Source organism: Coffea eugenioides, chromosome 9 (assembly GCF_003713205.1).
Source record: "Coffea eugenioides isolate CCC68of chromosome 9, Ceug_1.0, whole genome shotgun sequence".
Taxonomy (NCBI): domain Eukaryota; kingdom Viridiplantae; phylum Streptophyta; class Magnoliopsida; order Gentianales; family Rubiaceae; genus Coffea; species Coffea eugenioides.
In genome coordinates, this window is record NC_040043.1 from 32724107 (window position 1) to 32738105 (window position 13999).

The 13999-nt window shown below is 35.3% G+C and overlaps 2 protein-coding genes across 3 annotated transcripts; one reads left to right on the top strand and one right to left on the bottom strand.

Annotated features, from left to right (window-relative positions):
- Positions 1 to 554: 554 nt before the first annotated feature.
- On the bottom strand, positions 555 to 5931 carry LOC113783017 (uncharacterized protein ycf23-like). 2 transcript variants are annotated; one of them, XM_027329022.1, is made up of 10 exons: positions 5599 to 5931; positions 5042 to 5107; positions 3615 to 3689; positions 2755 to 2817; positions 2562 to 2621; positions 2143 to 2232; positions 1951 to 2058; positions 954 to 1076; positions 736 to 867; positions 555 to 681 (listed from the first exon to the last, which is right to left on the bottom strand). In XM_027329022.1, the coding sequence occupies exons 1-9, from the start codon at positions 5818 to 5820 to the stop codon at positions 736 to 738; spliced, it is 939 nt and encodes a 312-aa protein (XP_027184823.1). In that variant the 5' UTR covers positions 5821 to 5931; the 3' UTR covers positions 555 to 681. The 2 variants fall into 2 exon arrangements, with proteins under 2 accessions (XP_027184823.1, XP_027184822.1); XM_027329021.1 differs by having other exon boundaries at positions 555 to 867.
- A 1805-nt stretch (positions 5932 to 7736) lies between these two features.
- LOC113782443 (cation/H(+) antiporter 15-like) lies at positions 7737 to 11409 on the top strand. Its single transcript, XM_027328335.1, has 4 exons — positions 7737 to 7757; positions 8024 to 8407; positions 8709 to 9710; positions 10174 to 11409. Exons 1-4 carry the CDS (start codon positions 7737 to 7739, stop codon positions 11407 to 11409), a joined length of 2643 nt encoding a protein of 880 aa, XP_027184136.1.
- Positions 11410 to 13999: the final 2590 nt, after the last annotated feature.

A 13999-nucleotide genomic window follows, 5' to 3' on the forward strand; every position in this document is an offset into this window, starting at 1 on the left:
TTTAGCACTTGATTATTTGTTAAAATTTAATTATAATGAAATTATATAACAAAATTTTTTTAACTCCACGGGTGCCCCCGTGGGAGAAGCAGGGCAGGCCCCACCCCAATCTCGTCCCATTGCCACCCTTAGCCCTGACATAAAACAGAAGATTCCCTGGACAAATCAGGTTATCCCATTATGTCAGTGAGGTTAGTCGAGGCTGAATAACCTCGAAAAACGCACCCTAAGCTAGGGGACGGGATGCTGAGAATCCCTTTTGAACAAGCCAAGGTGGAGGGAGGAAGCGGAGGTTCTGTGCCGAGTCTGAGATGTGTCCCAAATTGGGGGAGGATTCCACAACAGTCATTCTGTTTCAGCATCCTATTGTTCATCATACGCATGTCATCATGGCAAGTACAGCTGAGCAGGAAATATGAAAGATTATGGCGGCCAGTATGTTAAATCATACCTCAATGTTTATGCAGATACTTGATACTTTTCCAAGCACAGTTTGCATATATCTAAACATAGAATGTTTTGCAGAATTTGATTGATCTAGGAGGATGTCCACGTTGAGTTTTTGGGTAAATATGAAAAAGCCATAACTAAATTAAAACAAATTATTTCACATGTGAAATTATTTTAAAACAATCATATATCGCCCAGAAACCGTTTATATATTTTTGTAAATGCAGAGATTTACAGTCTTAGAGTTCCCAGAAACCGTTTATATATTTTTGTAAATGCAGAGATTTACAGTCTTAGAGTTCTCCCGTCCAACGCAGGTTTTTTCTTGCTCAGATTACTCAGAGATTCAGCAATACTTTTGACCTCTGCAATCATAGCTACCACATCATTTAGCTTGTTAACTGCTGAGCCTACCCCCTGCATTTGAATTAAGACAAGAAGTTTAGCAATTTCCTTTGCATGACTTCAAAAATAACAATAATTATTTAAGTCTGAAAGCATACCACGCCAGCAGCTCCAGCTGTGATTGCCATAGGGGCAGTGACAGCACTAAGTCCTGATGAACACATAACAGGTATTTTTACTGCATGTGAAATAGAATATGCTGCTGCTAATGTAGGGGTTGCCTAAGAGGTAAAGGAAACAGAAATAAGTTAGCACTCATTTCAATTTAGTAAAAATATACAGAGTTCATGAATTTTAACAATGTTTCCAAGAGATTAGAAGAAAATAGTTGAACCAATCCACATTAGGTGTTTAGTATGATGAACATGAGCACATTTTAAGGAGTTTAGTGTTTTTCTGACGAGCCTAAAGAACAAACAGGAAAGTCAACTTTGAAACTGATGGGAAACGAGCAAAATGCAGATTGCTAGAGCAAGTGCCTAACTAGGTAAACAATTGTGTTAAGAGATCTCTGTCAATATTGTTGCCTAAGTTACTCAGACTCTGGTATGGGAGTCCCTTGGACACCGGTATTCTAGTGCAAAATGAAAGATCTGACACTTGTATGTCAATACAAAGTGAAGAGTTTGAGTAAATTGGATTATTGCAGCTCAAAAATGAAATATAGATTGTTGCTTTCCCAAATCTGCAAACATGTTAGTACCAACTTTTCATTAAAATGGGCATGTGCAAGGACTCTTTCACTTCAAAGAGTTGATAGTAAATGATAAGATGGAAAAGTAAATGCCAAGCATAGTCAGTGATGCAACAGCTCAAAAAATGCCCCCAAATACTGCAAGATTTTCACAGATTTGGAACTAAAAGTTCCATGGTATGCTGATCACCAGAAGCTTTGTACACAAAGATTGACTTTATCAGGACCAAAGGTCATCAAGATAGACTCCTGAAGATATGAATGTAGATCCAAACCACACTGATTGACTTTATCAGCTATTGCCGCTTAGATTCTGCGGGCTCTATCGAAAGCCTAAAGTCCCTAAATACCTGGTTATGTCGATGCTTGTATATGTTAACTAGTGTATTGAAGTACCGTACCTTTTCTATTAGACCAAGTATTCCAGCCTTGGAAGGACTAGAACATTTTCCTCCTTCAGTTTGTATGATGTCCACACCTTCATTCTCCAACTGCTCAGCTAGCTTGACCTGTTCATTGTCAAGTCAGAATGTGTTTTACAAAATTTTTCCAAGTTGATTTGACATCTTTGCTTGATAGATACCAATAGTCACCTGATCAGGAAGGCTCAGTGAGTGAGGTACAGTGACTGACAATGTCACTGATGGAAGAATCCTTCTAGTCTCCTTTGCCAGATCTAAAATCTGTATACACGAATAGTAATATAAGAAACAATGTGGAAGCATCAATGAATGCTCTTCAACCAAAATGAGCTACCTAATGCTAGTTTTTTCTTGGAATAGGATCAAGAGAAAATTTGGTCAGACCCATTTCTGCAGAAGTCCCACAAATTTTTAAAACGTATACGTTCATGGAAATCCATAGAGACAAATACCATCTGCTATCATGCTTGGATATTTCTCTATTCTTATCTCATTAAATCCCTGGCTTTGGTTATATTTTAGCACTTCCATTTTAAAGCTTCCTTCAACTTAACTACATTTTCATACAATGTCCCAAGGTTTATTTGTACCTGCTCTGGTGAGAAAGTCAAGCCCATTTCATAGAAGGAGTCATAGTTACCAATCTCCACCTAGAAAATAAAGATATCTTTTAGTACTCAACTCTGAAACTGTTACAAGATAGTGATATTTTTACAAAATGCTATAGAAGTATGTATTAGCACAGGCCAACACGTTTAGAATAAAAAGAAAATATTGTCTAACCATTGAAGCTCCTGCTTCAACAGCAATGGGAAATGCTGCAGGATCCACGGAAGAAACACAAACCTACAAATACAGGATAAAGCTATTTAAATTCTCCAAATATAGGTTCCAAGTAAGTAAAGCTATCTAGTTAGTCAATAGGCAGACAAGTAAGCAAGAAGACTTTAGAACTCCGAAGTATTGACTTATATGCATCATAACAAGGGCTCAATGGTTAGAAGTAGAAAAAGGATAACAGCTGGATTACCATAATGTCTAGAATAGATGTGTTAATATCCCTAAACAAGAAAATCCACAGCTTCAACCATATTATCATTGTTTTGCGAAAGGTTTGCACAAACTTAGATGAAGTTAAACATGCTAAATGAGTAAGTTTTAAAATAGATTTGACCGAGTATCTAAGAATGTAGCAAAATGTTCAAACATGAAAGCTCAAAATTCTTGGAAATATAAGCATTGATAGATTTCTCTATTACTCAAATCCAACATTCAGTTTATTGGCATTGTTATGTGTGCAATTTCTTTATTACTGAAATCCAAAATTTACAGCTCCAACCATATTATCTTTGATGTGTAAGATTTCTACAAACTTACATGAAGTTAAACATCCTAAATAGTGAGTTTTAAAATTTACTTTGACTGAGAATCTAAGAATGTTGTAAAACAATCAAAGATGAAAGCTCCAAAGTCTTGGAACTATAAACATCAATAGATTTCAGTTTCTGCATTCCCAGTAGCTACCATATCTTAAAAACTGGGAGCCAAACAGATGCTGTAAACTATATCATCAAATACACTTTTCTCCTCTCAAATGATGACTTGATATAATGCTAGATCTGGACTATATGCTTAAAGTTTACCGGGATGGAAGTCAAGCTAGTTGCAAGCTTCACCAAATCTGGGTCACAAGCTATATCTACATGAGTTGCTCCACCCTGTTTCATCAATGGGAGAAAAAGAAATGTGAAATGCAGTGATTAAAAAAGGAACTTGCATCAGAAAAAGTCAACTTAGGGGAATGTCACACCAAATCACAGACTTTAATGATTGCAGCTAAACAAGAAGTCAAGCTTTTCTTCTTTCTGTTTTGATGATGAACTGATCAGTTATCCTGTTACCTATCATCATATCTTAGAGGGAATATAGGTGATTTTTGTTTAACATTGCTTGCGATTGGTCAGGTATCTTGAGTATGGAGTATAAGTATGCTCGTCATCTATTAAGTTGGACCAATTAAAGTTATTTCAAGCAGTTTCTTATAGAACTAAGTTCCAAACTTTACTTTGAGAATGGATTATCCTTGAGCGGTTTTGAGGTTTCCATCACCATATATATATCACACACATGTATATACACACACACACACATGTATGTTTGCATGTATTTATCTATATACACACACACACACATCCTGCATAGTTCTAGTGGACAGTCAACTGTAGCAATATAATCTTCACGTTCACCCTTCTTTCTGTCAGTCCAATTGGCATGTTCAACCATCTTTCTGTCAGCATCAGATTCTTGATTCTGCTTGTTAATTTTCTGGCTGATGAAATGTAAATAAGTAACATTTTCATCTAAGCACATAAATTGCGAATTGAAGTACAGAGTAGGTAACAAAAGGCAACAGAAAACAAAAATTTTCAAGAAAAGACGAGTAATACAGTTATTGATCTGCTTGGTTTAAACAAGAAAATAATGTTACAAGGGGAAAAAGGCATTTAGACCAATTGGAAAGACCATAGTTCAGGCTATAAAACAGATGATTCAACAGTTCAGTCCATTTTGTGCAGTAGCTGGTTTTAAGATAGGAAAACAAACTACGCAAACATCATCAGATAAACCTTACAAATTTCGTTAGCTAATTGGCCATTACTGTAGGTGAAACAAAATCAACGAGTTGATCAAATTAAAATATCCAAAGCATACATCTGATCAAGCAAGACAGAACTACACAAAATTCTGTTAATCTAAATCGTTAATCCCCTAATAGATTTTAACAAGAATATGAGGATCATCCTAGGTCAAAACACTATCTGTTGATTGGCAGAATTTCTTCTTTCTTATTACTACACCATTTAACCTCTGAGCAAGATAAAAGCTCTAAATTATGAAATTTCCATATGTTGAAAATGTATCATACTGGTCAATAAACAATTCCACCAGAAGTATTTGTAAACACCTTGATCATCCAAAGAACACATTAGTACACCAAATGAGATGCAAGTTCAGTGTACCCCATTCATTCACACACAGCTTAAACAGAACTGATAGTAATGCTACAAACCTTCTCTGCAGCAGTAACAACAGAAGCAACATTTTCTCTGTTGAAATTCTGCAAGCCAGAAATTATCTGGAAAGAGAAGACAATAACCACCTCAAACAAAGCGCAAGAACATAATCTGCCCCTTACAACAAAATTAACAAAATATCCATATCTATGCATACATATATAAAAGAAGAAAACAAGACATTTCTTTTCATGATACTTATTTCATTAATATAAATTGGCTTTAATCCATTCTAAATATTATGACATTGAATATCTCAGCAGACAAATAAATAACATAGTAATTTGATCGTAAGGCTTTAGATTTAAGCTTTAATTATTCCAGTTAAGTCTTGGATGACATCTTTTTACAAGAGTTTTCAGAAATAAGATTTTTTTCAGATAAGCATGCAGTGTTACTTTAGATAAACGTGTTAATACGGCAAAAAAGTAATTGAAAAGCGTGTCTGAAAATTATTTTCTCAAAATATCACTGACCAAGAATCCTAATTATTGGAGAAAATGATGTGCAAAGCTAAAACGTCTTACTCTTATAGCTGGATTAGATACAATACCTTTAAAGCGTTTCTTTCATGAAAGTCTCTCAAAACTGCCTCTTTGGAAGGTGAAAGCACAGCCTTTATCGATATTTTGGCAGCTGAAGTTCTTCTTCTAGATGTAGATAACGAAATAATGCTTCTGGGGAAAAGAGAATCACCAACAAGAAATGGGTTTTTCCCGGGTTTAAAATGGGTTTTGGGTGTGGTTGAAACGGGTGAACAACTGCAGCAACTCATAATGCTATTCAGATTTCAGTGCGTGTGGGTGTGCTTTTGGAGGGACCTCAGGGAAGTGTTGAGGGATAAGAGCACCAGCACGAAGGGGACGACTGTTTGTTCAGTCTCCCAATAGATAAGATGCTTCGTTTTTTCTAGTTTTCTGCCAAAAAAAAAAAAAATTCAAAAGTGACATGGCATATGTGAAATAAAAAAAAATATGACATAAAATATTTTAAAAAATTTACTATGAAAACTCACAATTCAAACGGGTTCTAATATTCTTCCTCCCTAAAAGGAGGAAGATTGACTATAGAATTTATTCATGCAACAATCTATATATGTGCCGATTTAAAAGTTAATTTGAAGAAAATAAATTGTAGAAGAAAAAAAGGTGTGAATTTTATTTTAGTTTATTTCTTGGTTGTTAACTACGATTTCATAAAACTGGCGTCACAATTGTTTATGTAGTTTTTCATTTCACATTGATAATATTTTTTGTCTGTTATACATACTTGTTATTTGGCTTTATACAAATATTGAAAATGTGTGCAAGAAATCATTTAGGCAGAGCAAATAATACTCCCCTAATTTTTGTATAATTTTATTGAGTAAAAGCCTTTAGGTTGTGCTTGGATGATAGAAATTTTTTGGGTAGTGCAATATCATTCCCCTAAATTCTATATATAAATAAATAAAATATTTCTTGGATTATTCATGAAGAATAAATTATGTATTTGGCATCAAATTTTTAGGAACTTTTACTTCATAAAGTGATATCAAATCTTTGATTGGAATGTAATTATTATAAACTTTTAAATTTTACGAAAAGGGAGTAGAAAAATTTATGAGGCAAAGTAAATAGAGGGAGTTTTACAAGCATTAAATGGTGAATACGGTCTACAAATAAAAATTTCACACACTTAAATAACTAAAAGTTAATGTGGCCCGCCAGTTGCCATTGCTTGATATATTAACCTCACTAATTGAAAGAAAGATGTACATACATAAAAAATCAAAGAGAAAAGTTCTTTGCGATTTTAGATTTTTCTAGTTATCCGATTGGGGTAATGAACAAACTCAATATATTGTTAACAAATTTGATGGCTCATCAGTTTAAGATCGACAACATTTTGGAATCTAAAGCAAACTTGAATAAAAAAAATCTTACAGAAAGCACATCTTGCATGTGAATAATTTCAAACAATAGATTAAAACTGAAATCTGGGTTTAATGAGAATTATTCAAGTTATTTCCTTGTAGCTCATCCATTTTTGCACTTAGTTTAAGCGTGAATATTTAAATTTGAAACCTCTCATGTACACTTTCTCCCCTAAACCATCCAATTCATCTCCCTCCCAAATATATTTTTGTGTTTGATAAATCATAATGATACGTATGCTAAATATGAAATTTTGATTTGCCTTAGTTTAGAAAAATATTTGATTTTTATGGATAAAATAGATAGTGCTCTATTAAAGGTTTTTTTCCCTAAAATTATGACTAAGCATAAACGAAAAATGAACCAAACCAAGGTTCTAGTATTCCATTAGATGCTAGAACTAAACAGGTCTATCACGCGAAGGAACTATATATTCCAAAGTTGCTTGAAAAATTCGATTTCAGAATTTTTAATCTGTTCATATTTCGGTGCATAAACCAGATTACTTGGTAACAGTTTTATAAGCTTTTATGATTCAATGATGAAGAATAAACCTTCAATTCCGTATATGTGTGTGTAATTATCGACTTATATAAATGATCATTGTTCTCATGGAACAATTTTTTTTGATGGAACAAAATCGTCCATCACAATTTCCTTGACAAAATTGGGAGAGAAATTCTATAGAGATTTAGAAAGGTTAGCGGATTTTGCAAAATTAATAAAGAAAGAAGCAAAATGATAAATTGTTAATTAATGAATCACAAAGACATAAATGATACTCTGCTTGGACTATGTAAGACTTTTGTGATCAAAACTGTGCCTATATATGCATGTCACGATAATGATCACAGAGTCATCAACAAAATAGTGCTAAGACTGTCATATCCCCAAATGAAGCGGAAAACCATACATTTGAATGTTGTCCTAAATCCTCGCTTGAATTTTCAACAAAAGAAACAATGACGAATATATGGTTTAGAAGGTCGCAGGAGTCATCAAGAGATGAAATTTTCTTTCTTTCCCATAATTCTTGCTATGCCATTGTCTTGTTCTCCTTAGAAGCAGCTTCAGTTGTCTTCACCGTGGCAGAGGCGGAGCCGGCAAGGCCGAGGAAGAAGTGGTGGTACTGTTGGTGGTGGTGGTGGCGGCATTGAACATCATCTACTCAGCTTCAGAACAAAAATCAAAATGCCTAACAAGAATTTCTTGAACAATCCACAAACTTATTCTCTGGATGGTATTATTAGTTCAAAAGAAGGGCAGAGTCAAAGCTGTTACCTGACCAAAGCAACCATAGACCGTGGTGTATGGACAGATATCAATCCCTTGAACCAAAAGCTACCTATGTTTGTTATGCAACTCGTTATTGTCACATCCGTCACCCGCCTCCTCCTCGTGATTGCAAAACCTCTCCGTCAGCCTCCTTTCGTGGCTGAGTTTTTGGTAAGTTTTATGCCCTGGCTTTCATCAGCTTTTCTCTTTCAGGTGGTTTAGGGGTTTTAAAGGGGTCGATGTCTAAACGCTTCATCACCTAAAAAAAATTTGGAAAAAGGTTGTTGAGTCCTTTCCTCAACTAGGCAAAAGAATTCTATTTGATTTGGCAGTTGATTTACTCTATTAATTTGAACTGCATATAAGATATAGTCTGTCTTTGTCAAGTCATCTCATTTATCTGTTTTGGCATTAAGTTAAAATTCAAATATGGAATGCCAGATAAGTTTTTACAAAGTAATTTCATTTGCAGGCTGGTTTATTGATCGGGCCATCTCTAACTTCTCATATTAGTGGTTTGCAAAAATTCATTTCGGATACTATATTTGCTACCCCTCGGCTGATGATGATGGAGACAGTTGCAAGTTTAGGCCTCAATTACCACGTCTTCTTTCTTGGATTAGAGATGGACATAACTGCAGTAACCAGAGTTGGACGCAAAGCTCTCAGCATTGGCATATCAGGATCTCTCTTCTCCTTCATTGTTGGTGCTGCATTCTACATTTTTGGCGTCCCACAATACCTTCAGAACTATAAAATGGGATTCCTTTATTGGGGTGTTGTTCTCTCGGTCACAGGCATACAACCTGTTGGTGATTTACTTGTAAAGCACAAACTCCTCCAGTCAGAATTTGGAAGGGTAGCCATGTCCTCAGCACTTGTGAATGGTGTAATTTCCTGGCTACTTCTCCTCATCAGCTCTGCAATAACTTGTAGTAAACAATTGTTCTTCGTGTCACTGTTGATGGCAGTTTTGTTAGCAGTCTTCTTTTGTTTCGTGGTCCGTCCAGCCATTTTATGGGTGATTAAAGAAACTCAAGAAGGAGAAGAGTTCAGTGAGTCTACTGTCTGTGTTATTCTCACAACGGTTTTGTTCTGTGGCTTATTAACCGATGTGTGTGGCCTTAGCTCCTTTTATGGTGCATTTATGTTTGGACTAATCATTCCAAAAGATGTTCTTGGGGACAGATTCTTAACTGTGCTTCAGGGTTTTGTCTCAGACCTATTACTACCGCTTTTCTATTGCAGTGTTGGAATGAGAACTCATCTTGATAGCTCGACCATCCATGATAAAAACGATTGGACGTTGATGTTGCAAGTGACTTTTCTCTCTTTTCTACCCAAGCTTATTACCACTTTGGCTGTTTGCTACTTCTACAAGATCCCCTTCAGAGAAGGAATAGCGCTTGGTGTCCTTATGAACGCCAAAGGGATTCTTGCACCAATGGCATTGAATTGGGGATACGACCATTTAGTAATACCTCTCTTTTCCAATTAGATTATGTTTGTTTTTGTGTTTGGGGGTACGCAGGTTGTGGGTGAAACTAGAACAGCAGATACAAATTTGCATGTTTAATAAAACCGTGCATTTGCTGATCAAGTTGAACCTGCAGTTTTTGTGGCCCCAAATGCCTATGATGTTGTGTGTTCAAGTCTAATTTCGTACCTAGTATAAATTTATACTATTAGAGTTTCATGGCTTCAGAATCTCTATCTGATCACTTCCAGTGCCAATCTATATCCGACTCTATTTTCTTGCCACTTATTACTACACATGCAATAGAATTGTGAATATACCGTGTAACATATTCACACTTGGCAAGAAAATAGAGAACAGGATAAGGATTGGCAAAAGAAGTGTCATAGAGGATCTTGAGGCATTTTATATGGTAATTTTGCATCCTAACTTTGTATTCTGAATCTGAAAATCTGTGCAGGCTCTGAACCGACAGGCATATACCATGATGATTTTGCCCATTGCTCTGATGACTGTTGTAGCATCACCAATACTGGGATATCTCTACAAACCAACAAAGCATTTCTTACCAAGCAAGCACAGGACTCTTCAGAAATTGAGGCCAGATGCAGAGCTACGACTCCTAGCATGCATTCATGAATTACAGACTGTTCCAGGGATCATAACACTCCTTGAAGTTTCTAATGCAACAAAAAGATCTCCGATTGTCTTGTTTGCCCTCCAACTGATTCGATTAGCCAAACACACCACAGCTTTGCTAATTGAGCATGGTCCTGGAGGTTTTGGCTCTCAAAGTAGCCGCAGCTTCGATGGACAAACGGACCAAGTGATTGCGGCCTTCGAGAAGTTAGAGGAAGCAAATAACATGTTCTCAGTTCAACCACTAACTGCCATGTCTGATTATGGGTCGATGCATGAAGATGTCTGCAGCATTGCAGAAGACAAACGAGCCACCCTCATACTTTTACCCTTTCACAAGCGTCAAACGATCCACAACCAAATGGAGGATATGAACCCTGCCTACAAAGACATGAACGATAATATACTAGCAAATGCACCATGTTCAGTTGGCATTCTTGTCGATCGTGGCATTGGGATCTCGTTCAGAAAAGAGGACGACAATGATGATGGGACAATTCGTATTTGTATGATATACATTGGAGGAGATGATGACAGAGAGGCTCTGACCTACGCCTGGCGAATGGCAGGGCATCCGAGGGCAACACTAACAGTAATTCAATTTTCAGCCAGTGAAAGTGCAGCCAGCAATATAGAACCTCATGATTTTGCACAAGATGGTGGTAAGGTTGCCTCAGCAACAGTGGATATTGCAACAGAAAAGCAGCTAGATGCTGATTTCATTTCTGATTTTAGGCAAAAATCAGTAGAGAAAGAGAAGGTTACATATTTAGAAAAGGAATCAAACAATGGGGCAGAAACTGTTTCAATCATAAAATCTTTGGCTGAAAGCTATGATTTATTTGTGGTAGGAAGAGGACTTGGAATGTCATCCCCTCTAAAGTCAGGATTAGATGACTGGAGTGACTTCCCAGAATTGGGATCAATTGGGGATCTTCTCATATCATCAGATTTCCCGTCAACAACTTCTGTGTTGGTAGTGCAACAACATGTTGAAAAGAATCCCAAGAAAGGTCGCCAGTCCTCATCAATCACAAGTCGTGGGCATAAAAGATAGAAAAAGATATGGATGAAGCTACTTGACTGAAATTGATTGATTTCAGGTCAGCATTAGGATGGTATAAGATGGACTGGCTAGAAACACATTAAAGATAGTGTCTCTCCAAGATGGACTGACTAGAAATACATTAAAGATAGTGGCTCACCAAGTTCAAATCCTTCTTTGTATGAAAATGGCTCTGTCCTAAGTGCTTGCATAGGTCAATGTAGGATTCTAAACCAAGTCTATTTCCTATTCTTGTTAGGTTTATTGTTTAGGAAACTTTTGGTGTTAGATTACCAGTGTGATTCGGTAATCTAGTTCTTATAGGATTTGTTAGTTGATGGTCTATATGGAGACCATATCCCTGGTTCGTTTGTGTAAGAAGTCCAACTAGTTCCGTTGCTTTGTTTCTTATTTTCTGGCCTGAGGAATTCTTTTGTCTTTCCTTGCATTATTGAATTTGCATTTTAACAAAGCCCTGCAGCTCGTTCCGATTGCCGTCTTTGCCTGTTAGCTTTGTTCACTTAATAAAATATTTTGAGGGCTTACGTCTTGGTATTCAAAGCTAGGTTTATTAAAAAGACATGTATGCATCAACTGCATCAACTAATATTACTTGTGCAGTATCATAACTCACTAAGAAAAGATCACAGGTTTTTGTAGAACTCAGATGGAAATCCATTTGCTGTTCAGTAAGACATTGCTGCAGATGTTGATGCAAGCACCAAGAGGCAAGGAAGTATGGCGTTATTTTAAATCCGTTAGGCAATTGATGCTTCAATAGTTGGAAAAATTGCAAATGCCAAGATTGTAAAATAAGCATGGGATATTTTGCCGAAAACATACAAAGAAGTTGATAAAATCTTGAAAAATAATCTACTGATGTTGAAAAAGAAATTTGAGTTGATCACCATGAAAAAATAAAAACGACCAAGCTGATCAACATAAAAAATGAGATGGAGCTCAATGGTCATGACTCATGATTTTGGTGATGGGGTGCTAATAGAAAAAGCCATTAATACTTTATCCACTAAATTTGATCATGTGGTAAGTGGTAACTATGATTTAGGAAACAAAAGATCATTCAATTATGACCATTGAAGAATTGCAGGGCTCATTAATTCTTCATGAACAGATACTTAATGGGAAGCTAGAAGCCGATGTAGAGAAAGAAACGGTAGAAAAAGTGTTGTAGGTGCAGATAGATAAATCCAAGGAGAAGGGTGATGTTTCAAATCAATGGAACCAAAATTTTAGAGGAAGAGGAAGACGAAGAGGCTGTAGTAGAGGCAATTTTAGAGGTCAAGGCGGAAATAATTTTTAACAAGGAGGTAACAATAATCCTAATAGTGAATAAGAAAATAATAATAATTCACGCAAATGTAATATTTAGTGCCATAATTGCAAAAAATTAGATCATTGTAAAATGTTGGTACAATTTTGACAATAAAGTTGGGCATACCAATATAGCAGAGAATAATGGTGAAAAGAATGTAACCATTTTTTGTCTACCTCGAGGATGGAAGAAAATAAGAAGAATAATTGGTTTTCAAATTCTGATTATAGTAGCCATATATGTCGCGATAAAAATTATATTTATTGATTTGGATGAATCTTTCATATCCTTCATTAAATTTGGTAATAATGAAAGGATGCCTATGTTTGGGAAAGGAAAAATTGGTATTATTTTGAAAAACGGTAAATCTAATTTTATTTCTCACATTTTTATGTGCCAAGCCTTTATCATAATTTGTTGAGTGTTGGACAACTTTCTAAGAAAGGATATGATTTGTGATTTAAATATGGCATTGATACTATCAATGATGATTGTCTTGGATAAATAGCAAAGGTATATGTGAATATTAATCGTCTATAGCCTATTTCTCTTAATTGTCATGATTTACTTTGCTTTAGTTTTGTTGTATTTGATGATACTTGATTGATTGTGACACATGCACTTTTATCAATTGAATTTTGGGGTTTCGAGTTTTTTGGCCAAAAAGAATATGGCATATAGGCTGTTTTCTATTAATTTTTTGCTAAGCACCACGGGTCTTGTATTTTGGGGAAAAAAACATTTTGGAATAGCTGTTTTTGGGGGTGTTTTTAAAAAACTTTGCTGTAGCAGAGTTTTTAGAATATATTTTGAAATATTTTTAGAAAATATTTTGGGATACTTAAGAGTAGAAGAGTTTCTAAAATATATTTTGAGTTATTTTTTAAAATTTTAAAAAAATTTAAACTAATTTTTAGATTAACTTTTAGAGTACTTTTTAAAAAATTTTATTGTATTTGAAAAACTAGTTTTTGAAAAACACTCCAAAAATAGGGGATCCAAACAGAGTTCACTTGGAGGACTGATCAACCAATGGAGTTGATATATTCTAACATGTGCTTAGTTGAGATCCCTTCCAATGATGGTAGTAAATATTTTATTTCATTCATTGATAATTTTAGTAGAAAAACTTGGATATATTTTTTGAAGAATAAATATGATGCCTATGATATTTTTAAGAGTTTTAAAGTGTCTATTGAGAAGTAAAGTGGTCATTTTATTAAAATTTTGAGAACTGACAGAGGCACTGAGTTTACTATTTGTTGTGAT